This window comes from Dama dama, chromosome 32, assembly GCF_033118175.1.
Source record: "Dama dama isolate Ldn47 chromosome 32, ASM3311817v1, whole genome shotgun sequence".
NCBI classification, from domain to species: domain Eukaryota; kingdom Metazoa; phylum Chordata; class Mammalia; order Artiodactyla; family Cervidae; genus Dama; species Dama dama.
The window spans coordinates 13,912,033-13,939,564 of NC_083712.1; the positions used below are offsets into that span (position 1 = coordinate 13,912,033).

The following is a 27,532-nucleotide window of genomic DNA, read 5'->3' on the forward strand; positions in this document are numbered from 1 at the left end:
GATCCCAGAGCAACACGGATGACCCAGCTCCCTCTTGCTTTTACTCTGGCCTCCAGTAAGAAGACACTTTAATAAAAATAAATGACTGTCTTTGATCCCTTTGTCAAGTGCTTCACTTAGAAGGGGAATATGAGTAGCTAACTTTGATGGTTCCCGACTCTTGGCTTAATTTTCTGTAGTTTTTTGATAAGGGGCTTGTCCCTAAGCCACCTGATATTTCTTTTTAAAAGGGGACTAGATGTTATTGTAATCAACAAACCTCTAGTTTGCTCTCAGGCCGTCGTCAACCTCTACCAACCTACTGAGATAGATAGATGACAGATAGATGATGGGTAGTTAGAGAAATGAACACATATCTAGATGGATAATTATATTAATGATATATGAATAGACAATCTATTTATTAAGGACTACCCTGTGTTACTCACCTATCTAAATTTATCATCTTGACTCCTTGCTGTTAATTGTAATTGGAGACAGTTCCTATGGACTTGTTCCTTATCTATAAGTCTGGAATCAAATTTGCTGATGGGCACAGAGATTGTCAATATCTCTATAATTGCCAGAAGCTCCAATGACCAGGATTCTGGTCTCACGTTGACTTTCTACTATTTTCCTAAGAACTGGCTAACCGCCAGATCACCTTCTGATTCTAGACTCTCATGTTACCTAGTTCAGTCCTTACCTGAACTAGGTGATATGAGAGCTAAGGACTCATGACAGGTAAGGACTCCCTGCCATGTTCCCTAGGCTTAAGATCCAACCTGGGTTCCCTGCTGGGTCAGAAATCTTGCCTTAACCTCCCTTTTAATTCCTCAAGGTCAATGTGCTTAATCCTATTGGAACCAATGTCCCTTTTAATGACATCTTTCTGTTTCGAGACAATTGTGGAGTCACACATGACTGTAAACACATAACACAGGAACATCTTCAGCAGGCAGGACTACACAAAAAGTTCTTAGACTTGCTAAAAAACCAAGATCCATGAAAAGAAAATACATGCGACCTCACAAAATCTGCTCTGCAAAATATCCTGTTAAGAGTTTGAAAAGATGAACTGGGGATTGGGGATAAGTGTCTGAAAACCACATATCCAAACAAATAACTAATATCAAGAATATATCAAGGACTCTCAAAACTCATTAGTAAAAACAAACAAAAAGCAACCCAATTAGAAAATAAACATGTGACAGATATTTTACTGACAGATGTTAAATATCATTAACATTTAGAGAGTTGCAAATTAAAATCACAATGAACCATCAATATACTCTTACCAGAATGGCAAAAAAAAAAAAAAAAATTGGTGACCACTATTTCTAGACAATCCTGGTTAGAATGTGGACAAGCTAGATCACTCTTATGTTGTTGATAGAAATGTGGAATGGTGCAGGCATTCTGGAAAAGAGTTTGGTATCCTCTTTTAAAACTTACACTTCTAGCACCCAAAGGATGCAGCAGTTGTGCCCTAGGACATTTATCTCAGACTATGAGAACTTGTGTGAGGTTTTATGTTAATCCGACTGGGAGTTGGGCTGAGTTTACTCTTTATTGCAGCTGTAGGTGTCAGAAGCTTCAGCTTTCTCTGACATCCTTGTTTTTGTCTTCCTTGGTATTTTGGGGTTCCCTGGAAACAACTCCTTTTTATTTATGTTTTATTTTATACTGCAATATAGCTGATTGGAGGAGGGCATGGCAACCCATTCCAGTAAGAGACTCCTTGGTGGCTCAGTGGTAAAGAATCTGCCTGCAATGTCGGAGACCCGGGTTCGATCCCTGAGTCAGGAAAATCCCCTGGAGTAGGGCATAGCAATCCACTCCGGTATTCTTGCCTGGAGAATCCTATGGACAGAGGAGCCTGAATGGCTACGGTCCATAGGGTTGCAAAGAGTCAGACATGACTGAAGCAACTTAGCACTCATAGCTGATTAACAATGCTGTCATAGTTTCAAGTGAACAGCGAAGGGATTCAGCCAAACCTCTTTGCGACCCTGTGGACTGTAGCCCTCCAGGCTCCTCTGTCCATGGGATATTCCAGGCAAGAATACTGGAATGAGTTGCCATGTCCCCTTCCAATGGATCTTCCTAACCCAGGAATTGAACCCATGTCTCCTGCATTGGTAGGCAGATTCTTTACCACTGAGCCACCTGGGAAGCCCATAGATGTATCCGTTCTTTCCCATCTCCCCTCCCATCCAAGCTGCCACATGATGTCGAGCAGAATTCCCTGTTCCATACAGGTCCTTTTTTGTTATCCATTTTAAATGGAGCAGTGTGTGCATGTCCATCGCAAACTTCCCCTGGCAACCATAAGTTCATTCTCTAAGTCTGTGAGTCTGTTTCTCTTTTGTACATAAGTTCATTTGTTTCATGTCTTTTTAGATTCTGCATATAAGGGATGTCATATGATGTTTCTACGTCCCTGTCTGACTCACTCCACTCACACAAGTCCTTTTTAAATAGTTGGTATATGCAGCTTTTGCATCTGTGACCTGTTGTTCCTACACCGGAGCCCCGTGGATATGGAGAAGGGAAGCAGTTTATAATTTTACAATTAAAGCCCAGTCCTCTCCTGCCCCATGTCTCCGCAGGGCCACCTTCACAAGTATTTCTCAGCCTATCCCCTCCCTGCCACCACTGAGGTGAGGCAGGAAGGCTGGTGGGGCGAGGGTTGACGGCAAGCCCCTTCTTCAGGATGGGTCGTGGCTCTAGTGATGCTCTCCCCGGGGAGTGAGCTCTTGTAGAGAATTCTCTGGACATATTTCACACAATTACTCTTCCTTTCTTCCTGCCAGAGTCAGTGGGAGTGTGTTATTGGTTTTTCCACTGGGATAACTTGGTGGGTTTCCTGGAGTTAAAACCCAGGAGGAGGGGGCTGGATCTTGGCCTGGGGCATTCAGGGCTTTCCACCTCTCCTGCTCGTCAGACTCTCGCAGCTTGTCAGACCTTGAATTTAGGCTGTCTTTTCCCTGAGGCTCATCATCAAAGATCAGTAGGCCTAAGCTGTTGACTGGAGAAGGAAATGGCAACCCGCTCCAGTATTCTTGCCTAGAGAATCCCGTGGACAGAGGAGCCTGGTGGGCTGCTGTCCATGGGGTCGCACAGAGTCAGATGCGACTGAAGCGACTTAGTGTGTATGCAAGCTGTTGACGGTCAGGCAGAGTCCATGGATTACACCCATGGACGCTCCATTTTGTCTGCTGTGCTGCAGTCCCAGGCTCTTCCTACCCGCCCACCTCGCCTCCACAGAGGTCAGGCCCAAAACAGGGTCGCAGACTCTCCCTGCCCAGTCCTGCCCGCCCCCCCCCCCCGCCCCCCACCCTTTAGCCTCCGCAGGCACATGCTGTGTCAGCGTTTTTGTCTCCTGATCCCTTTCACCTGCTCCTTGGAGATGCCTGTTGTCCTCATCCCACAGGTTTTCTGTCCCTGAAACGTGCTGAGCTCTCTCCCACCTTCACACCATTCTTCTCTTTCACATTATGTGCTTATCGATCTCTGTATGTTTGTTTCAGAGCGATCCTGGGAATGACAGACTGCGTCCCCATTTGCCTCTGCTATAATATCAACAAGAAGCCCCAGGCTGCAATTTACCTGGAGCAATTTAATGCCAGTTGAACTGAAACAGAACTGCAAGTCCTTTCATCTGAATCAAAGAATATCTTAGAGATCATCTAGATCCAATTCTTGTTTCAGATGGGCAAACAAGTGGAGGCACAAACAACTCCTCATCGAGGGTCTTTTCCATACAGTTTTTCACCCCCTCCCCATCCTGAGCACTGTCTCCAGGCCACTAGGGTTGTCCCTAGCACCTGCCTCCATGCTGCGTGAGTGCTCACCAGTAAATGCAGCTTTTTAAAATTCTTTTGGCCGTGATGCACTGCATGTGAGATCTTAGTTCCTGGAGCAGGGATCAGACCTGCATCTCCTGCATTGAAAGCATAGAGTTTTAATGACTAGACCACCAAAGGAAGTCCCAATAAATGCTGTTTTTGATAAGCGTGAGCAGTCTACCACATCACTCTGCCGTAAACAGAGCTGCTCCTCTCCTGCCCTGTGGTGACTCCTGCAGACTCAGTTCTGTGTCTCTCCAGCGACCAAGGGACCATGAGGATCCTTGTCCTGCCCTTAACCACTTTTCTTCTGCTCTCCCAAGGTTCTCCAAGTAAAAAAGGACCCTCAGCTAGAAACCCACGGAACTGCAGAGGACAGGGGGTGAAGAAAAAGCTTGACTAAGAAAAAACATCCTGCAGGGGCCGCAACCTTCTTCCATCAATCTTTAATCTCAGCCCTGATTGAGACCAGGAGTAATCTGCAGTGAAAGGCTGGGCTGGTGTACACCTCCCGGCAGCGAGCTCCATGACTCAGCAACCCTGGGACTTTAGATGTCACTGGGGGATTCACTAACCGTCCTGACTGCATTGCAGGACAGTTGCAGTTATTCACTTGGGATTTTGTGGAAAGAGATGCCTGCCCCTCCCCTTCCCATTGATGGCCCCCATCTGCTCCTGAAAACCTTTGATCTGCACAGAAAGGGACCCCACTCACACTCCTAAAAGTTTCATATCAAATCTGAGGGTTAGGATGACGAGAAGTGCTGTGATTTCGGTAGGCAGAACAGAAACGTAAATAGCAGCTGCTGCTGGACTCTGCTGAGGAAGTTTCTAAGTTACACTGAGATGTTGGCAATCTCCTGACCCCTGTGGTAATTTGTGTACCCAGAGGCAAACTGTTAGCTTCGGCAGGGACTCTAACTCCCGCCTCCTAAAGGCTGAGCCAAATGCTCCATAGCACAATGAGGGCAAGTCAGGTCCTCCGAGCCTCAAGTCCAGTTGTGCTGGGATGACACCGATTGATCAGAGAAACTCCTTGATCCTCTCCAAGCCACTTGGTGGATTTCCAAAGCTGCAAAGGGTACCCAACCTTGTCCCCATCTAGAGTGAGTTCCTGTAGTAATTCACATGGGTTATTTCTTTATCCTGGAGGATTCATGTTTAGCTTAACTCTTCCTTCCTTGTTCTTTCTTTCTGGGCTCTTTCCCACAGACATCTCTTTGAAGTCCTGCTATCAGCATATTCTAGGCCTGTCAAAGTATGATGGTAATTAATTTATCAAAAACCAACTTCCCTTTGACCTGTGATCACAAGACCAAGAACCGGTTGCGACAGAAACCTGGGTCTGGGGTTCCTCCAGGACCAGGGGATGTTCACGTCGAGCTGGTCACCATTGCCTGCATTTGGCTACTGAGGGCTGGGGCAGGGTGACCACTAGAGTCTGAGCCTGAGAAAGGCCTCAGGACGCGGGCGATGTTGGGGGAGAGTGGGGGAGTGGAGTCCAGACTGCCATGACCACCCGTCCACATCTCTGCTGCTCCTCCTTTCAGTGACTCTGGCTCTTACATACGTGCAGCCCCTTGAAATGCCCATGAAGCAGGAAAGTGGGTACATAGGAGGATGATCAGTTGTATAAGAAAGACCTAGTATCACTTGGTTTACCCAGAAATGAATTCATCGGGTTCCTGCCAAAGGCAGGAGGCACCTGGCTGCAGAGCCGCCTTAAGCAAAGTTCTGGAGAGAGGCTCTTTCAATCCACCATCCACCTCCCCACCTGTGCTTCCAGGGCTCTCCTGGCTCCGCTGTGAGATGCGACAAGCTTGTCATGTGAGAGCTGATTGTTCAGTCTCAGAGAACACACTGAGTGAGGAAACCGCCTCTCTGGCTCTCGGTCAAGGGTCACAGGATCAAGATTCCACCTCCTTCTCCCCAATCCTGTCTCCTCTACTCACTCCAGTCCAGTCTCTCCAGGCATGTGCCCAGCAGGTCACTATGAAGCACACGTGTGTACCTGTCCTGGGTGTGCAATCGTGAGCATGAACGCAACATCCTCCTCCCACTCAGGGAACCTGGAATTCAACTGAGAAGACCAAATTACTTAAACACACACACACACACACACACACACTACAATTTGGGATACAGATTGGAGAAGGATATGGCTACCCACTCCAGTATTCAGGCCTGGAGAATTCCATGGACAGAGGAGCCTGGTGGGCTAGAGTTCATGAGGTCACAAAGAGTCGGACACGACTGCGTGACTAACACTTATGAAAGAATTTTTAAAAAATTACATCAGGAAGACAATAGTTCTGGAGCACTGAGCCATGTGAGGAGGAGCGGGCAGAGTTCCCTGCCATTGACACTGAGGTGGAGAGCAGAAGGTTCAGAGAGGTTATTCGTGGCAAGACGAGGAAAGTGTTCCAGGCAGAGGGAAGGCTGCGGGTCGGGGCCCTGAGACAGACAGGGGCTGGTATGCAGGAGCCCGCAGAGTCCAGGGGGCTCTGGATATGGGGGAGCGAGGGCCGCTGGGGAACAGCTGGAGTCTGAAGAGAAGGCCCAGGCTCTAAGCAGCCAGCTCTGCGGGCCAAGCTAACAGGCTTGACTGGATTTAATAAAAAAAAAAAAAAGGAATAGCAAACTTTTGCAGGGACTTTAAAAAGAAGTGTGACATGAACCAATTAACTTAAAAATAAATAAATAAAGCCATGCTGGAAGCAAATCGGATGGTGAAGTCGATCAGCGAGGAAGGTGGAGGGGGTGGGGTTGCCGGGGAGGCCGCCATCTTGGGTCTGTGTCACCGCCGCTCCCCGGCGTCCTCCAGTCAGCGTCACTGTCCGCGCCAAAGCTGTTGCCAGAGCCTTGCCTCAATCCTCGGGTACAGTTAATCACACTGCCTTATTCTCTTATTTAGTGGGAAGTGACCTTGACGCAGGCAGGATATGCGGCTACGGGACTGCTCGCTGCCGGAGGAACTGTAAGAAACACGAGTTCAAAGTTGGAAAATGCCCCAACACCTATCCGTGCTGTTTGAAAAAGTGGAATGGCAACTCACCGAATCCTTCGAAGGACAGAAAGCCGAAGGGAGCCTGGCTCCTAGAAATGGCCGCCAGCCAGACCTCTGAGCCTCCCTTCTCCGGGCCGTCCCGCTGGACCGTCCCCAGCGGAACCAGTCTGGTGGAGTGAGGGCCGGCCGAGGGCGCTCACGCGTGCAGAGCCGAGGCGGGAGCAGTGAGCACAGGGCCTCTGCCTGACGGCGGCGGGCAGCAGTGCAGGTCACATGAACGCCTCGGTACTTCAGAAGATGAGCCAGAAGCAGGTCCAATCCGCCACAAGCCTAAGTGCACACCGTTTTATTCTTTTGCCTGAATCATACTGAATGATCTTGTAACATTGGGTTTCTTTTCTGGTCAGCAGTCCCTGCTCAATAGTTATACGTGTCTTTTATTAATTAAAATGGAATAAATCAATACTGAGTGCAATTTGTCTGGCATACACTGCAATTCAAAACACAGACCTCCAGGGAGACAAACCAGAGATGCTCTGCGAGAAGGGTTGACCCCAGTGGATGTGTGTGGAGGGTTCCATCCGGCAGATGGCAGCAGTGAGTGATTCCGCCCCGGGCTGGGTGGACGCTCCCGGCCGCCTTAGCCTGAAAAGTGAGAGGTGTGATAAAACACTGGACCTGGGTTTCTTGCCCAAACTGCATTTCAGTGAGTAGACCAGCTAATAAATGAAGGAGGGGTGATAGAGAATATCACTATTTTGCAAACACCCAGGGAAAGAGTGAGCTGCTAACGAATGTCAACAGCCACTAAAATGAGAACAACAATCCCGGATTTGGTGTCTCCTAATAGAGGAACTCAATGCCACCTGTGAGCTGTGAGGCTGATTGTCCCCTTTCTCCCCAAAATGAAAAATGACCCTTCCCTTAGTGTCACCCAGCGTCAACATGGGCTCAGTCTTGTTTTTTCCTCAATAACCTTTCCTTCCTGGGTTGTTTCCAAAAACACTCACCATGTTCTATCACATCGTGGGAAAATACTTTGAAATATATAACTCAGAGAAAAGAACTATTTTTTTTTTTTTAATGTGGCCTGAGGGCTCTTACCATACCTGGAAAATTCAGTGCTAACTCCTTAACACAGTTTAAGAGCCAACCAGGGTTCAAATAACGCTGGTCTGTTTCAGTCAGAGTTGTTTTCTTATAGGAAAAGCAAACGTGTAGAAATAAGTTGCCCATATACAGAAAAACTTGCATCGATTTTGAAGATACATTCTGAGGACAAGATAGCAGTACTGTGACAGCTTTATTTATGTCATTTTAATGAACAGCAGTGCTTTAGCCATCAGCACTTGAAACTGGTGATTTTCCCTTAATGCCATTTTTCTTGCCTTTCTCCTCTTCCTCCTCCTCCTCTCTTCACCTGACATATCTTATTCACCAAACCTACCCAAAGCATTCAGGCATATTATTTACTTCCTGAGAAAAATGGCTCAATGTTTGTTCCGCTAGCGGTGGGAAAATAATGCATCTATCTACCTGTGTGCTTTTGTGAGTAGGAAGTTAGTGCGGCTGCAGCCCCTCCCAGCTGGCACCCCCAGCCCGGCTATAAACAAAGCCCTCCTTGCCGCCCACCCGCCCTCAGCCAGCCCTGGACGTCCCAGCTGCAGCCCCCTCGGTGACATGAAGCAATTCCTTGCTCCATCCACTCTTCTCCTTGTGGTTCTGCTCTTTCCAGGTAAATCAGAAACGGGACCTGGGCCTGAGGGCTGGGATCTCTCTGAGATGGTCATTTCCAGGGTAGGAGTCCCCTGGGCCTTGAGCAACCCAGCTCTGGGAGCCCGTCTCCTGGCGGGTTGCTCAGCAGGTATCTCTGCCTGAGTTTGTGAACAACACTTTTTCTTTTTCTTTTTTTTGGTGCGCCCTGAAGCTTGTGGGATCTTCCCAGACCAGGGATCAAACCCATACCCCTGCATTGGAAGGCGGAGTCTTAACTACTGGACCTCCAGGGGAGTCCTGTCAATGACACTCTGAAGGGGCTGGTGGCGCAGCTTCCAGGAGAGAGGCTCCCAGTGCTGACTGTGCTTTCTCATCCTTTTAGCATCCCTTACAGAGAAGGGCAGTGTGTGTCAGGAAGGACCTTGACATTCAGGGGGTCTCCACGACTACCTTGGTGACAGCCTGGCGGCTGCTCAGCTTGACTTCCACGGGGACTCAGGCTCCCCCACTTCCCATTTCAGACATCGCTCATCTTTGTCTCTGCCTCTCACGCACACAGGTCACATTTGCCCCTCTTCCGGCCCACTCCACCCATCCTCCCCTTTCGGAATCTGCAGCTTTATTGAGGTGTGGTCCTCACACAGGGCGCTGAACCTACTTACCGTGCACATTGTGATGAGTTTGGATGTGTGCAAACACCCGTGGCCCTGTCCCCATGGCCAAGGGGACAGATGCCTCCGTGCCTCCCAGAGCTTCTGTGTCGCTCTCTGTGCCGTCGTTTTCCTGTGGTTACAACGCTTAACATGAGATCTTCCCACCCAGCAAATTTGGAAGCTCACAGGCCGTACTGTCACCTAAGCTGGACCGTGGGCCTGGGACACGTCTGTCCTGCGTGACCACTGATGGATGATCCCCTGCCCCTCTCACTTCCACTCTTCGCTCGTCTCTTGGAGCATAAGCCCCTCACTCTCCTGGGTCTGTGAACATTCTCTGCTGTGTGTTTACCCTGAAACAGGACTTTCCGGAGTCACACATGCTAACCACCAGGACCCCGAGGGTCCCAGGAAGCAAGAAGAATCCCCGGGACGGGGAACAAACAGGTCTCACCCACTTCACTACCAAGTAAAGCGCTACCTCGGGCCTCGCCAGCCCCCCTTCCCAGGTAAGTGACAGAGCCCAGGATGGGTCGGTCCATGGGCAGGACCTTCAGAGGAAGAATGGATGGGAGGTGACTGTGGGGGCAGGTGGGCTGAGCGGTGGAGTGTCCTGAGACAATACGTGCATGACTGAGTCTGCTCTGCCTGTGGGGAAGGTTAGGGAGGGGTATGACAGCCCCCCGGGGCAGGACCCCCGAAGGTCTCGTGAAACGTGGGAGCATCAAGCAAAGAGAGTGGAAGGAGAGTGCAACACAGCAGGTTTGGAGACTGACTGTGATGCTCTCAGAGTGGTCCACAGACTGTGATCTGCCTGCTGGAGATTCCGGACCACATGATTTCTGTGTCCCCGCTGTGCTTTCCCTATGTCTCCAAGGTCACATGCAAACTTGTGGAGAATGTAAACCTGAGCAGAGAATTAGAGATCAACTGCCACGTTCGCTATGTAAAGCCCAACACGCAGAGCAGGACTTAGCATGTTACAGGTTCTCAGTGTTGATGCCTTGAGTCACTACTCAGGTGAATTGGTTTTGCTTCATGAAAACAGTGCTCAGTGGACAAAATATTGTTATAAACTTGCCTTTATTGTACAGGAGATTCATAACACTGGATCATTTTGCCTTATATCTTACGGAGGCCATCCAGAAGACTAGGACGTTTTCACAAACAATAATGATACTTTTTATTTTCTGCTCACTTAATGTGGGTATGTTCCAACTGCTTCCCATAATTTCATTTAATCTTCACAATAGGCTTAGGAGATAAGCCCTATTATTGTCCCCACTTTGCAGATTAATAAACTGAGAAGAACAAGTGGACTATCCCCAGGGGATGACAGAGCTGTTAGCAGCTGGGCCAGTCAAAGGTCTCCAAATACTCTGCCGTCTTTCCTCTGGTTGCTCCTATTGATTGGTTAGAAGATTCCAGGGCCAGAGGCTTCTAGGACCAAAGTATGTCCCACCTGTTTTAATTAATAGGATAATGATTTGTGTATAATAAGCACCTGCGATGTGCTGGGTGCTTTGCTAGAACTCACACATAGTTGAAAGATAGGCTTTATCACCTCCTTTTGAAGGTTAGGTAACTCTCAGCTCCTTGAAGAGTTGCTTTCTTAAAGCACGGCCACCTAACCAGCAGAAAAGTCGTGTGGATTCAGAACTGTCTTCCTCCAGAGCCTGCAATATTATCTTCTCTTGTTTCCATTCAGAGCACTAGTTTTCTGAATGTTTCAGAATTCATTTTGGTGACTAGAGATGCAGATTGAATAGGGGTCTGGACTGTGTGTGGGTGCAGTGAGAATGCGCTCCTGTGTTGGGTGACAGGTGTGTGTCGCTTCTGTCTCCCGCTGGAAGGACCTGGAGAGGACAACCAGACCATTCAAATGTCTACTCCAGAATAACCTGAAAGCATGCGACCTATGTCATCCTGAGACTGCAGCACGCAGAGGGATACAGTAGCTCCCCTAAGACAGGATTATTTTGAGTAGATCCGAACACTAGACAAAGCCACAGAGTGAATATCAGAGAGAGTGTTGGATCCCCCAAAGAAAGGGATCGCTAACAATGACTATTGTGCAGCTTTGGCACAGGGCACCCTAAACATGACATTTCTCAGCAGCGTTGAGACGATTCTGGAGTCATCTGCCATCAAAGCCATAATGCAGACAATCTTTGGATTGTGTTGGGGTTTAACTCAATGAATAACAGATCTGAGGAGATAACTCTCTTGGAAGAAGCAGAGCTATATACCTGGAGTTGATTTTACAGTTTTGAACTCGAAACCGTGCACCTTACGGGGTATTGAAAACAATCAAAGACAGAGGAGTAGACAATAGCAGTGCCTCTGGGATTTCCAGAGGAAGCAGGTAGAGAAGTCAGTGGAACTGTTGTTCATTAGGATAAAGTTTCAGTGATGCTAGAGGTGTGCTGTGCGTCATAAAGGCTATAGCTAATGGTGCGGGCTGTGCATTTAAATAGTTGTTAAGAGAGTAGATCTTATGTTCTCACCACAAGAGAAACAAAAAGCAAAATCAAAGAGACACAGGGAAATTTTTGGAGGCGATGAATATGTTTATGACTTCGATTATGGTGATAGTATCAGGGTTTCTGTCTTTCTTTTTTTTTTTTGCTGGGTGGGGGCTGGCTGTGTTGCACGGCTTGCACGATCTTAATTCCCCAACCTGGGATCAAACCCCGGGCCTTGGCAATGAAAATACTGAATCCTAACCACTGGACTGCCAGGGAATTCCCTACTTTCAGGTTTTTATAGGTTAAAAAAAAAAGACTGTTGTTCTGAAAATGAACTGATAAGAAAATAATTTGGTTGATCAATTGATTCATTGATCTAATCAAATAATTGTAAGGCTTATTGATGACAGAAATTAGGACAGGAAGAGGGTAACACCTCTTCAAATCTCAAAAGTCAAATCTCACAAGTCAAATCTCACATCAGCGGCAGTGCCTCTGAGAAACAAAGCACCCTGGGCATGGTGTCCATCAGAAACTTTCCCCACTTACTGCTAAGTCTCTGATATTGTGCCTCTGCTTTCATTGTGTTCATCAACTTTTTCTTTTTTTTTTTTAATTTATTTATTTCTTTGGCTGGCTCACGTCTCAGTCACAGCATGCAGGAGGCTTAGTTGCTCAGAGGCAGGTGGGATCTTAGTTCCCAGACTAGGGATCGAACCCACGTCCCTGCATTGCCAAATCGGATTCTTAACCACTGTACCACCAGGGAAGTCTCCCAGCTTTTTCTTTAGTCTTTGCACCATAATATATTATTTAAGAGAAAAATTTGTTTACCAATATCAGTACCTGAAGTACAGAGTGAGATATCAATACAATTACTCCAGTAACTTGACTCATGTTTAAGGTATCAGATCCAGGCACTCTCTCACAGCAGTGGGGAGAAAGCACATCTTTTTAACTCTTTGCAGTTCTACCCTCTGCCACACCTGCTTTCGGGCCTGGGTGTGTCATCTCCCTCACAGGGTGGCTCTTCCCACTTGCCTCAGGGACCATTAGGCCACTTAGGACACGTCTCATGAGGCCATGGCACTTCACACTTGGCCTCAGCAAGTCCTCTTTGTCCTCCTACACAACTTCTAGATTATTTAAAGTACAACATTTGTGTCCTAAAGCATCCCTCACCATTTCTCTTGCCAATTGCCTCTGAATTAAAAGTTCATTTTTCAGGGAAAGTAAAGGTGACATTTAAGCCAGAATCAAGGATCTGAGTTTGACCGTATATAAAGAAAGTCCATTTCCTATCCCTTGCCGTCCTCCACCGTATGCCTTAGGGTTAAGACAACTAGTGTTTGGTTCTTGAGATGGTCTTAAGATGCTAACGTTGACTGTTTCTTTATACAGATGCAGATTCAGGATTCAAAGTTGTCAGGTGCACAAAAGGCAATAGCAAATGTCAAAAATTTTGTAATTACATGGAATTCCAATTAGGCTATTGCTCTAAAAAAAAAGACGCCTGCTGCTTACCTTTGAACTGAGGTGTTGACATGGAAGCTGAAACTTTGTCGGCTGCCTCCTGGGCCAATCATCCTAATGCAGGTGTTTTGGACAAGAGCTGAATGGCTGAGCAGAGAGAACTGGGGCTTTGTCGGTGGCCCCAGTCTAAACTTTCACTGCAGCGAAGGAAAAGAGGAAAACTGCCACACGTGATCTTTTGATGTGATCTTAGAGAAAATGGCTAGCTTGAGATATACAATATTTTCCAGATCAACACAGTTTTTTACTGGTAGATGTGGATGTAATAAATTCTCCCAGGAGAACATTCAAATCATTTGTTCTTTTATTTTAAACATATTTTTGAGTACCTCCTTTGGTTCCTAGGCACTGGGAAATGTAATGAATTGGAAGTAGGACTATGTGGGGGAAAGATATCTCAATAAATAAAACCAAAAGGATGCTACATATTCTAAAATGTGCATGTATCCAGCATGTGGGGAAGATAAATACAAACAGAATTAAGAAAGGATTCCTGAGAAAATTTGAGCAGGATTTTGGAGTATGATTAGGAATTTGTCAAGTGAAAGAGAAACAGAGATTCTCAGGCAAAGGGTGCAGTTGGTAGGAAGCTGCAGAATCTTAAAAGAATGATTTGCTAAGAAAATGTGGAAAAGCTCAGCATAACTGTAGAAGAGAGGGACTGATTACAAGTAGCACATGAGGAGGATGCAGGAAAAGTGTGTGACGTTGTCAAAGAAAGAACAAATATTATACTAAAGACTTGGGACGGCTAGACAAGAGAAGGTTCCCAGGTGCTCCTGGGGTATGAACATAATCATACTTGAGTGTTGGAATGGGCCTGGATAGCAGATGTGGGAGACCAGAGGCCGGAAAGGAAGACCTCCTGACAGTGGAGGCCAAGGTCAGTGACTGTAGTGGAGACAGTGCTCTGAAGAGGGAACAATTAAGGGGTTTCTGCAGAGACAGGGGTTACACCTTTGGTGACGGAGGAGAAGGAAGGAAGGGGAAAAGTCCTGGAGATCAGGTGACATCAGGAACGAGGAGAGCAGGAGGAGCAAGGGGCTGGCTAGACAGGTCTCGGGAATGTTGGATTTGAAGCCTGCAGCATTCACCATGTCCAACTGAGACCTGCAGGGACTTAATGGATCCCAAGAGCGAGGAGACAAGAAATGAGAGTCAAAGTTAGCCATAGAAAAGGATGAAATAACTGGACACATGGCATTATTTGTCCATAATAATGCCAACAGGATACAGTTTTTGTATATTTGAAGTAAAATTGATTGTGAAAAATATGTCCAAAAGCAAACGAAAATATTTTCATTTCCAGTGTTAAGATAATTGGTGATTTTAAGTGATTTTATCTTAAAACATGACTCTGTCAAGTTATTGAACTACTCTTCAATTTTACATTTAAAAAGACAAAATTGATGTGCCTAAGGATAAATAAATATGTATGTGTAAGCAAAGACTACTTCAACCCCAGGCAGAGCCAGTCTATAGTAGACTTATGTGGCCTCAAGAAGGTCATAAATTTAACATAAGGAAGGACTTCTTGGGCATTGAGATTATGAAACAGTGAAGCATGTTATCCAGAGAGGATTTTGCATTTCTGCCTGGAGACAAGGGAGTGAGTCCCCTGGCTCCTCAGGGTCAGTTCTGAGCCAGCAGTTCTGTTAGTCACCTTGTCTGTCTTTTCAGGGAAGCAGCTGGGTGCAGGGCCCCGGGCCTGGCCAGGCTTATAGACACCTGCTGTACTCCTAGTGGGAAGAGACCTTTTAGGCAGCAGGTTGGTCTGGGTCATTGCAGAGCCAGGTGTAACACACCTGACTGCCTGCTGTCTGCTCCCCTCCACCCACTGTCCACACACTGTGTCCTCTCTGCCCACTGCACCCGGAGAAGCCTTCCCCCAGAAGGCTTTGATCGCTCTGATCCCACTGACTCATCCACCCCCCCAGAGCTTCCCAGTCATCAGGAAGCCCAGGGTCTGCTGGGGCGAAACCAGGGTGGCCAGGCTCTGTCAATCACATCCCCATTTGGCTTCCTATGACTAATAATGGCCACACCTAATCTCTCCTTCCGGTCCACACATGCGGTGGTCACCACGGCCCTGCAGGTTCGGCCTGCTCTGAGCTGGTTTGCCCTTATCTCCTGGGTCATAGGAGGTGATCTAACTAGACCCAGCGAATCTCTTAGCAATAAAAACAAAAATTAAAATTAGTCTGTCCTAATGAAGAGAGTCAGACACGGCTGAGCAACTAACACACTGACATTAACACTAATGAAGAGAAATTGAGTTCATTAACACAGCATCTTTCTTGATGGACCAGAGAGGTTTCCTGGGGTCAGATGAGTCACATCAGTGTTACTGATGGGGACAGCAAGAATGGGATTGACCTCAGCAGCCAGGGGCAGCAGGTGCGTCCCACAGGGGACTGATGAAATGGCTGTTAGGTCTATGTGCACCAGTGGGCATGGGCTTCCCTGGTGGCTCAGAAGGTGAAGACTCCACCTACGAAGTAGGAGACCTGGGTTCCATCCCTGGGTCAGGAAGATCCCCTGGAGAAGGAAATGGCAACCCACTCCAGTATTGTTGCTTGGAGAATCCCATGGACAGAGGAGCCTGGAGGGCTACAGCCCATGGAGTTGCCAAGAGTCAGATGGGACTGAGCACACATGCCTCAGTGGGCACTGTGGTGAAGCTTGCAGGAGAACAAGAAGGCTTCAGAGGATCTGTTGTTTCTCTTCCAGCAGCTTCCTCCTTTCTCTGAGTTCTGAGAGCTCCTCTAGGAAAGCTAGGTGCTACTTCCTACCTGTCCATCCAAGGCTCCTGTAATGGGTAGTTATCATGTCTGCCTCATTGTAGAACAAATTAAGAGCAGAGTTTGTTGAGCCAACCTAGATGACGTGGCAATCAGGTGACATGCCAGGACCCTGACCCAGCTTACTTTGAGCCAGAAGTCTCAAGGTGTGGATGTGGGCTTTTCTGCCTTACACAACTTTGCTATACCTAAGATGACACACATTCCTTTCTCAGGATGTTTCCTGGCAGCACTGACTGGGACAGGCTTCTCAACAAGCCCTGGACAGGGGCTTTCCGGGCTGGAAGGCTTGTGGCCCTGTGAGTCCCGGATGACTGTGGATCTGAATGGGTGTGTACAAGCAGCACTTGCGGGAAGGCCAGGTGCTTGGATTCTAGTCTCAAATCCAATGATGATTGTGTTGATGCCCTGGGTAACTCTTGATGAGCACAGTGGGCAAAAATGTCCTGAGCCCAGAGACTTGTGACTGTGTGAATGAGTAATTCATCCTGGGAAACAAGTCACATGACCACAGTTGGTGAAGACCGTGAAACAGACGTCTGTCCTGGAGACCTATTTCCATCAGTTATTTGAGAACCTCGGGAGACAATGGAAATGTGGACTGCACGGGCTTGGTGTGCTCCCCTGCAAAGGATCATGTTGAGCCTGGAAGAGAAAAAAAAGACCTGCAAGACAAATGAGACAAGAGTTTGGGGTAAGATGTTAAGAAAACAGTAAATAATCGCCCCAACTTTCTCCCTGGCTTAACCAAGGATCGGGTTAGCTGTACAGAGATTTTGTGTAAAATGGGGGATTATAGGAAGTAACTGAAGAATTGACTCAGGATAGTGAAAAGAAGCCCAAAGGAGTTTCCAGGGCTTGGAGGAAAGGAGGCTGGTTATGCTGACCAGTCTCTCTTTAACTGAAGTTCCCAGATGGCTTAGTGGTAAAGAATCTGCCTGCCAATGCGGGAGATGCAGGTTCGATCCCTGAGTCAGGAAGATCACCTGGAATGAGGAAATGGCAACCCACTCCAGTATCCTTGCCTGGGAAATCCCATGGACAGAGGAGCCTGGTGGGCTACAGTCTGGGGGGTCGCAAAGAGTTGGATACAACTAAGCACAACAGCACACAACAGCAGGAATAAATACAAAAGAAAGACACACCAGATGGACTCTAGGATGAGAGGGAGTCGGTGGGAAGATCACTTCAAATGGATATTGTGCTAAGAATCCTTAGCCGCAAATAAGAACAACTGCCCTAAGGCAAAGTCAAGTGGTGGGGACCCAGTGTATTATTTCACTTAGTCTACACGCAAGGGCTGTGTTGATGTAATTCATGTAGCTGGGTACCAAGGACTTGATGGAAGCCTCTGATGAACAGAGAAATTGGTCTTATTATAGATAATCAAGACTCTCACTATGGCTTTTATGGGAGTGTGAGATAATTCCATTGGGATACTGAAGGCTGAAAATTCTGCTTATTTCTTCGGGAATAAAAGGGAGATTATGAAACACTCTGTGTGGTGAAATAGACATATGATGAATAAGAAATGCCTCAGTAAAAGTGAAAAGCCAGTTTGGACAGAGAAAACATAAGTATGAACCTAAGCATGACTTGGAAAGGGAAAAGATGAATGTAGCCAACCACTAAATGCTTTTCACTAGTAGGTGTTACTTCCTGAACCAACAGAATGGCAAAGCCACAGAGTTTTAACATTGAAAGTCCTGCTTTCTGTCCTTTGTTACAAGGACACCTGAAAATGAGTTTGAAAATGGCAGATCTAAAGGTGGAAAGTAACATCTGGTATTCCTTTTCTTAAAAAACAAAACAAGCACTGTAAAACAAAGGTAAATTTTATAACATTTTCAAGAATAGCATTTAGATGTAATATTTTCTGATTCCTTGACTATTTTAGAATGATTTTCTTTCTTTTTTTTTAAACCCACAAGAGAGAATCAGTTATGGAACCAAAGCCTTGCAACACAATTTTCCTCTTAAAATCTCAAAGGTGCCAGTTCCTCATCTAGCATTTAGTATAGTGGGAGAGATACATAAGGCAGGTCTGCTTTTGTTCTTGATTTTTGTAGGGTTTTTTAAAATTTCTTTTTTTTTTTTATGCTTTCAACATTTTATTAAGATACATGTCACTGCAATTCTCATTTAATTGGTTTTACCTGAAAATTGGTAAGTCTTATCAACTGGCTTATTTCATTGATTTTCTACTTTATAAATGATTTTAAAATTGTATTTTAGCACTGTTTCCTTTTTTAAAAAGTAATTATGATAAAAACACTTAGCATCGTATCTACCATATATATGTTAAGAGTACAATGTATCATTGTTGACAGCAGGCACAGTGTTGAATAGCAGATCTCTAGCTTATTCATCTGAAAAGTCACATGTGTTGATTAATAATTCCTTCCAGCTCACATTATATCTTCTCTGAAAATTCTGTTTCCTTCTCAGGAATGCCATAATCTTTAGGTAGGTTGACTTGCCTTCCTCTGACTTTCGCGTCTCACCGACTCTAACAGTTTTCATGTCTGTGTCTCTTTCCTCTTCCACCTGGAATGCCAACCAGTGGACTGCAGGGAGATCCAACCAGTCCATCCTTAAGAAAATCAGTCCTGAAAAAAAAAAAAAGAAAGAAAATCAGTCCTGAATATTCACTGGAAGGACTGATGCTGAAGCTGAAACTCCAATACTTTGGGCACCTGATGCGAAGAACTGACTCATTTGAAAAGACCCTGATGCTGGGAAAGATTGAGGGCAGGAGGAGAAAGGGAGGACAGAGGATGAGATGGTTGGATGGCATCACCAACTCAATGGACATGGATTTGGGTGGACTCCGGGAGTTGGTGATGGACAGGGAGGCCTGGCCTGCTGCAGCCCATGGGGTCACAAAGAGTCGGACATGACTGAGCGACTGAACTGAACTGAATTCAACTGTATTCTGTTTTATGTGGTGAGGGATAGAGTGGTTTGTGTGTGCATGTGTGTATGTACTTAGCACCATAACTCACCGCATTAGTGGAAGAAATACCTTCTGGCTGTTCAAGGATCTGTTTCCTGGGACTAAAAGTAACCATCCTTGTGTCCTCAGGTGAGTTACTTTCTCAAAATGAGGTGATTATAACAACACAATTATTAATTAATAATGTATTAGTTGTCTATTTTATATATAGAAGTGTGTATATGTCAATCAATCTCCCCTTTCCTCCCCTTTCCCCTTTAGTAACCGATAGGTTGTTTTCTATATCTGTAATTCTATTTCTGTTTTGTAAATAAGTTTATTTGTACCATTTTTTTGATTCCCCATAGAGCAATATCATATGATATTTGTCTTTCGCTGTCTGACTTCCTTCACTCAGTATGACAATCTTTAGGTACATCTGTGGTCTGTTATATGGCTACATTGCAATTCATTTTTCCATTCATCCATTGATGGACATTTGTATATTTCTACGTTTTGGTGATTGTGAATAGTGATGCTAAGAGCATTCATGTACAAGTTTTGTTTTAATAAATAAAATATTATTCAAATACATAAAACAGAAATAAGTATTTCCTAAACTTATTGAGGAACCATCAAACTTTTTCTACAATAGCTGCACCATTTTACTTTCCCATCAGCAATGTATGAGGGTTCTGATTTCTCCACACTGTTACTAATACTGTCTACTTTCCAATATATTATTCTTGCTACTTTTTATTTTAATGACTATCCTAGGGCAAGTGAAGTGGTATCTCTCTGAGTCTTTGATTGCATTTCCCAAATGATTAATGATGTTGAGCATCTTTTCATGTGCTTGTTGGCCATTTGTATTTCTTCTCAAGAGAAATGTCTAAGTCCTGTGCCCAATTTTTAATTGGGTTGTTTGGCTAATTATTGTTTAATTGTATCAAGTTTTTTTAATATATAAAAATGTTTGATGCTGTTTTTCAGTCTCTCAATCATGTCTGACTCTGCAACTCCATAGACTGCAGCACGCCAGGCTCCCCTGTCCTTCACCATCTCCCAGAGCTTGCTCAAACTCATGTTCATTGCGTCGGTTATGCCATCCAACCATCTCATAATGGCATAAAAATGTTTAGCTATTATCAAATGTTTCAAACCCGTGTATCTTTCCTCTCTCCTTATACTGTTTTCTTCTATTTATAAGTGTAATACACACCAGAATAATTATCTTCTGTGTTGGAACAAAATGAACCACAGTTTATTTCAACCCTGTAATTATAGAAACCAATGAACCTATGACCAGACTAATAAGACCATTTAATGAACTTGATTTTCTACTTTAGCTTCCTTGAGAATGGCACACCTGATTCTCCAGACTGTTTATGCAGTTCTTCCTTAGTGGTTGCATTCCAAGTCTGTGATTGACTTGAAAATAGATTAAAGTGTAGGAGAAAATGTGGGTGATAAAACCTGATACTATTAATTTATTTCTCACCCAAATGAGCTGATTTTCCAACATAGTTCATGAAATTTCCAACTGTATAGAAAACAGTTTCCAAACTATAATTTCACAACTATTTGGGCTTTAAGGCTAGAAAAAATATACCATACACCTTTACCTTAAATGTTCTCTACATCAGGTAAGTATAAATAGCAAGGATGAATACAAATTATAAAGCATGCTTTTTATTGTGTCATTTATGAAGGTAACTTTTTAAAAAATGACCCATACATTTGGGTATATGCACTTTAGTGTTTTCATTAAACAATAATCCTTGTCTCTTGTAGAGAGATCAATTTAGAATTATAATTATTCATTGGAATTCTTGAACTTTTAGGATGTATTGTTTTGGTATGGAAGCCTGTTTTCTAAGGGTTAAATCAATCTGTTTATACATTTAAAATTTCAGTTATTTTTAATTAGCAGATAATTGCTTTACAATATTGTGTTGGCTTCTGCAATACATCAACATGAGTCAGCCATAGGTATGCATATGTCCCCTCCCTCTTGAACTTCCCTTCTACCTCCCACCCCATCCCACTCCTCTAGGTTGGCAATTTTTATGACAGGTGAATTTAGACATAGGTTCAGAGCAATGAGACATAAAAAAAGAGTTGCAAATTTTAATATTTATTATTTACTGTTTGAATCACACTTAGACACTGTCTTAATATCTATTTTATAACTACATAGTGCTTTGTGAACCTTTTTGTTGGCACAGAGAGGTAAAGTTCCCAAGTAACTTCCCCTTAAGCCCTATTTTAGTAGGTGCTTTTACAAAGTACAGACAAGCCAGTGAATAAGGGTATCCTTTGTTAGGACCCACTTCCTTTGCTTAATCTTTCTAGAACTGGAATCTCTGAATTGAATGTCTGCCCCCCATTCTGGGTGCCCACCCTGCTCACCTGTGCACTTACTCACCTCCAGAAGTATGGGGCTGCCACCTGACATCTCTTTGTCAAAATCCATTTTCTCGGTAAGACTCGTGGTCAAACATGTTTGCTGCAAATTGGTTAAACAGGGGCAGGAGACCACCTAAGTGGTCTTGTAGCTATTATGCAACTGGGAGTGTGTCCGTGTGTCCAACTGTGGTAGATGCTGGCCAGTCAGAAGCTACTAGAAGGCAGGGACCACATCTTTGTGTGTCTGTCCCCATCACCTGGCCTACCACCAGGTACTAAGTAACCATCACCCCAGTGGTTCTTCTGCCACTGAAGCCTCTATGTGCCAAGTTATTGGTCAGGTCCTGAATACGATGAAGCCTGTCTATTTTTAGGCAGAAAAGAGTATCCAGTAACTTCTGCCCACAGCCTTAGTCAGTAGACCAGATAAATGTGCTCATTCCTCATTAGTGTCCCCAAACCTATAAATGTCCCATTTTTGTGACCTGTCCTCTCCATTTCACTTGGCTCTTTCATCAGATTTGCTTTTCTGCACAGCAGGGCGGGGAGACCTGAGGGAACTTTAAAACATGAAGGTCCTCTTTCTGTTCACTGTTCTCTTCTGTTTGGTCCAAATGAACTCAGGTAAATGTCTCCTGGTCAGGGTAGAAAGCTGCTCCCAACCAGTAGGGATGAGCTGGGAGAGGCTGGGGAAGGCTGTGCAGGAATTCCACTGATGTGTGTGTGTGTCCCTGGCGGGGATGGGCGGGAGGTGTCTGTGTGTTGGTGGTGGGTGCAGGCGGATCCCTCTGGGGCTCAGCTCTGGACCATTTTGATCTTCCCTACAAAGAGGTTTTTAGAGGCTAAATATGAGTTTTCAGGGTCATAAAACAAGTCAAAGAGTCATCTTTGCTCCAATACAAATAGAAAAGATTCATCACAGTCTGAGAAGTTTGCAGAAAGAAATTACAATCGCCTCGCCCAAATGTCAAAGCTGGAAAGGAATGAATCTTCTATGGAAGCCCCACAGTTTACAGGGAGAGGAAACAGCACTCTCAAGAAAGGCTGCTGTCCTGCAGAGCAATTTACAGTCACAGTCACAGCAGCAATTCCCACTGATGATAGCATTCCGCCAGCTTCCACAGAGAGCCTGTTTTACAGAGGAAATCCGAGGCACAAGCTGTTAAATGAGTTATCCAAGGAGAAATCATTAGCTACTGGGAGAAGTGAGGCCAGCTCTGATCTCCAGATTTCTGGGCTGTGGTTCTTTGATCTTTATTAGGTATGTTGCCCATCGCTTCATTGGGCTCTTCTCCCCCAACCCTGGTAGAACTGAGATAACACAGGCTCAGAGAGTGTACCCTGTTTGGAGATGAGATATTGTGCAAGGTTGTTTTTTTAAATCATGTAAGGCCAACACTGTGAGTATTTTGGGTTTTGAACAATTTTATTTATTTATTTATTTTGGGGTGCACTGAGTTTTCATCACTGCACACAGGCTTTTCTCTAGTTGCAGCGAGCAGGGACTATTTTTCACTGCAGTGTGCAGGCTTTTCATTGCTATGGTTTCTCTTGTTGGGGGGCATGGGCTCCAGGGTGCTCAGGCTTCAGTAGTTGCGGCATTTGGGCTCAGTAATTGTGGCTTCCAGGCTCTAGAGCACAGGCTCAATAGTTGTGGCACATGGGCCTAGCTGCTTCCTGGAATATGGGATCTTCCTGGATCAGGAATCAAACCCGTGTCTTCTGCATTGGAAGGTGGCTTCTTTACCACTGAGCCACCAGCAAAGCTTGTTTTCATTTTTTTTTTTTTTTTTTGAGTCAAGATAGATTGACATTTGGAGATCTGATATAAGACCTTTCTTTCAACCATCTCATTCCCAAATAGAAAATGCTGGTTTTTAAAAAATTGAGATATATTCAACATACAATATTAGTTTCAGGTGTACAACATAATGATTCCACATTTGTACAGATTGCAAAATAATCACCCTAAGTCCATTCGACATCCATTACCACATGTAGTTCCTTTTTTTTTTTTTTTTCTTGTGACAAATAGAAAATGTTTTCCTTATGGGAACGTTGGGTAGTTCTGCTTGACCTATAGATCCACAAGTCATGGTTAGGAGAACTCAGTTTTCTTTTCTTTATTTCATTTTAGGCTATAAAACTGAAAATTAGGCCACAGACTGAGGATCAGAACACTTTCCTATTTTCCTAAAGACCAAGACTCATCCCTCCAATCATTGCATTCTGTTCTCCAAAACTCCATTTTTCCTTATTGTATTAGCTCACATCCACCACCAGGAGGCTTGAGAAGCGTGATACAATACAATAACATATACAAATACATGTATTATGTATACCTTCCCAACAACCTTTAGAGGTATGGATTATTGTCCCTGATGCTGGGAAAGACTGAAGACAAAAGGAGGAGGGGGCAGCAGAGGATGAGATGGTTAGATTCATGTTCATTCACGTTCATAGACTAACCACTGACCCAATGAAACATGAATCTGAGCAAACTCTGGGAGATAGTAAAAGACAGAGGAGCCTGGCGTGCTACAATCCATGAGGTTGCAAAGAGTCAGAAATGACTTAGCAAGTGAACAACAAAAACAAAATTTATCATCCCTGTTTTATTGTTCCAGTTGAAATGGAACCTGTCCAGACAAGTTTTTAAGAGAATGATAAACATTGTGGAGGTGGCCTATGTTCATCTTTTATTCTTTTGCTGTGTGAACTAATTTGTTTATTTGTTCTATCCATAGGGGATGTTCCACCTGGAATTAGAAATATTATCTGCCTTATGCAACATGGAACCTGCAGACTTTTTTTCTGCCGTTCTGGTGAGAAGAAATCTGAAATCTGCTCCGACCCCTGGAATAGGTGCTGCATACCACATTCAGAGGAAGAAAAAAAATACAGACCAGAGATGGATGGCAATCAGGCACCTAGAACGTAAGCTTCCAGAAAGCAGGCGGGATCTTGAAGTATGCTAAGGGTTTAGAAGAATGTGTGACTTATAGCAGGTGCTCAACAAACATTTGTTGAATGAATCCAGCATCAAAGGTGAAGGTCTGATAAAAGATTTTTCCCAAAAGCTTGCCTACTTTCTTTTTTCTGTTTTGTTTTTTTTTCTTTAAAGACTCTCAGAATTTCATAATATTCACCTCCTTTCCAGGGACTGCCCACAGTTAAGGGTAGACCAGAAACCAAAGTGCAAGTCCAGCTCATCTTCAGAGAGTCAGAAATGCAGCCAGTCTACTGGCCTCTTTTCCACCGAATGACATCTGTCTTCTCATCAAACCCGAGCCCAGCCTCATCCTACTGATTCCCAGACTATCGTGCACCCGATCTCCTTTCCACAGCCTCCTCAAGTCACAATAACAATAGGTCACATGTAAATAGGATTTAAAATTTTTTCAAACAATCTGAGGTTATCTCGGTTGATCAATGCAGTCTTATGGGGTATATGATAAGGTTGAGGCAGTTCCATTTTAGGGATGGGAAGAAGTTGGAAATCAGAAGGTTAAACGAACATCCCACTGCTATTACCAAACCAGTGCTCATTGTTCTATGTTCTTTCTAAAGAGCATATTTCTGAGTAAACAAAGCAAGGCAGAACTTGATGTTCACAACCCACTGTCCTTTGTTTTTCTCTGAATCTGCTGAAACGTGTCACCCATCCCATATCTTTGAGCAGTCATCCGAAGGGCAGTAAATATTAATTACAGGTAAGAAATGTAAAAAAGTAACAAAATCAAGTGTCCTGATGTACCAGACCATGTGCCAGGTTTTTTCTAGACCAGTTAGAGAGCCTGATAAGGTACCTTCTTTCCATATTTGTGTTCACTGCCTGAATCCAGTTTGCTCTCCCATAAGCTGAATTTACTCTAAGAGTCACAAGGAAGATCTGCCTCTGGGTTCCTGTCTTGACTCCCAGCTCAGGCGTCCATCCACACGCGGCACGATGCCTTGGCTTCTCCCCAGCCCTCCTGCACTCACTCTTGGTTGATTCCTAAATACCATCAGACAGGCTCGTGGGGGTGTGAGGAGTGGAGCTTGTCTTAATCGCAGGCATCTCTGCGGAGCCCTTGGTCATCCCCTCAGAGGACTGAGGGCCAGTTCCAGACCTGCAGGGACTGTCTGCTTGGGGAGGGATCTCACTCAGGCTTAGCTCTTGCTCCCAAGGGAAACATGACATTCTCCATGCTTCAGGGCAGGCAGACACATACTCTGCCAAGAGTCCTGCCATTCCATGTCCCACATCTCTGTCCCCTGGAGATTTCACACACGCACATGCACATGCACGTGCGCGCGCACACACACACACACACACACACACACACACACACACACAAACAGAGGGATGGGCCCGTGTCCAGAATACTGGGGAACTGGGATCTGGTTCTACCTCCTCTCTTGACCTTATTTTCCTCAAAAATAAAATGAGGGAGATGGTTTAGACCTCTGAGAGCCCTCACAGCTTCCCACGTGGGTGTAGAATCAGGGCCCCATCAACCATCAGGGATAGGTGGGAGCCAGGCAGGGGGAACACCCAGGATTTGGGCAAGTCTCTTCTCTTGGTGGAAATGGAGTTGGGAGCATGGACCCTCTACTGACCCAGGAGGGGCTGCACTCTTCCTGGTGGTGATCCTGGGCCCTGGACAGCCAGACAGAGGGATCTGGCTGGGACCAACAGGGTCAAGCATTTCTACTTGGGAAGTCTATACACCTTCTCCATTGCTCTTTTTTTCTGAGCTAAATATAATTATCCCCCACCATTCATCTCAAAGATGCAGCTTCCTCTTCTGAGATGGCTAATGAGTAACAGGGCAGGTCCTCCCTAGACTCCAAAGGGCTTCAACGTCCCCCACTCGGGCCCCTCCGGGGCCCTGCCCTGCCCAGCATAGCAGAATCTATCACTAGGGTTCATGGCCCTCAGGCTCCTTGGTGCTCCCCACCTCCCCTTTTTTTGACTTCCCTGGTGGCTTAGATGGTAAAGTGGAAGATCCCCTGGAGAAGGAAATGGCAACCCACTCCAGTACTCTTGCCTAGAAAATTCCATGGATGGAGGAGCCTGGTGCAGGCTACAGCCCATGGGGTCACAAAGAGTCGGACACGACTGAGCCACTACACTTTATTTCACTTCCTCCCCTGTTAGGACCTGTCACTGTGCTGCTGTTAATTACTCACATGTCTGCTTATCTCGCTGCACTTGGAAATCCTCAGGACAGGTCTGGGTCTTACTCCTCTGCAGGACTTTAGTGACCAGCCAAGCACAGTCAATGTGAAACAGATGAAGGAATGAATAATTCAAGCCTCAGACAGATCTTCAGTCCACCGCTGCTGCTGTCCTTTTTCTGACTTGAGGACAGGACATGGGATATCCCCCTGTGATGATCGCCACATCCCTGTCACAGCCTAACGCCTGCCTCCCCCTCTTCTCTCTCACAAACGGCCAGAAAGTAGGACAAAGCTCTCAGCAGCTCTGCCCTGTTGTACTGCCTCACAGCTGAGCACGTGACCCATTCATTTTCAGAGCTCCCGGCTCCCCGCTGCGAGCAGCAGAACTAGAGGAGCGAGGCTGCCAAAAGCCCTGAAGAGTCTCCACCACGAATGTTCACCCGCCACCCCATGCCCACCAGATACGGAATCTTAGGCCAAAAAGGGGCCAGAAAGGTCATTTAACAAAATCACCCACTCTCCCCACCACTACATAGGCAACACAGTATCATGGAAAGACTCTTCACTTGATCTTAGCCAAAAGGCTGAGAAGCAATCATGGAAAGATTCTTAAGCAAGGAATCAAAACCCCCTAATTCTAGTCCAGTAACTCATCCCTGTCACGCTCTTCATTTGTAATGTGGTCATATGTTTCTATCCGCTGATCTCAAACGGGTCATTAAACTTTTGTTATTTAATGTTGGAATCTTCTTGATTCAAATAAGACACAGGGAGAGTGATTTGAGATTGTTTTTCAATGTGGAAATAGTACATATTGTATTTGAATTCCTGTAGGTGGAGCAGTTTAGTAATGAAAATACAGACATGCATATACATGGACACATTTACACAAGCTCTTTCTCTGTACAGTTATAACATGAGAGGGTGTTCGAACCCTTCATGGGTGAAACAGTCCCTCAGCTGAATGTTGATCATCTTTGTCATGTTCATCTGGACTCTTCAGATGAAGGCACT

The 27,532-nt window shown here is 45.3% G+C and overlaps 2 protein-coding genes across 2 annotated transcripts; both read left to right on the forward strand.

Annotated features, from left to right (window-relative positions):
• Positions 1–8,517: 8,517 nt before the first annotated feature.
• On the forward strand, positions 8,518–13,209 carry LOC133050394 (sperm-associated antigen 11B-like). Its single transcript, XM_061134543.1, has 3 exons — positions 8,518–8,572; positions 9,569–9,715; positions 13,076–13,209. The coding sequence occupies exons 1-3, from the start codon at positions 8,518–8,520 to the stop codon at positions 13,207–13,209; spliced, it is 336 nt and encodes a 111-aa protein (XP_060990526.1).
• An 8,712-nt stretch (positions 13,210–21,921) lies between these two features.
• LOC133050395 (sperm-associated antigen 11A-like) lies at positions 21,922–26,934 on the forward strand. The gene is made up of 3 exons (XM_061134544.1): positions 21,922–21,976; positions 24,100–24,289; positions 26,874–26,934. The coding sequence occupies exons 1-3, from the start codon at positions 21,922–21,924 to the stop codon at positions 26,932–26,934; spliced, it is 306 nt and encodes a 101-aa protein (XP_060990527.1).
• The last annotated feature ends 598 nt before the right edge of the window (positions 26,935–27,532 follow it).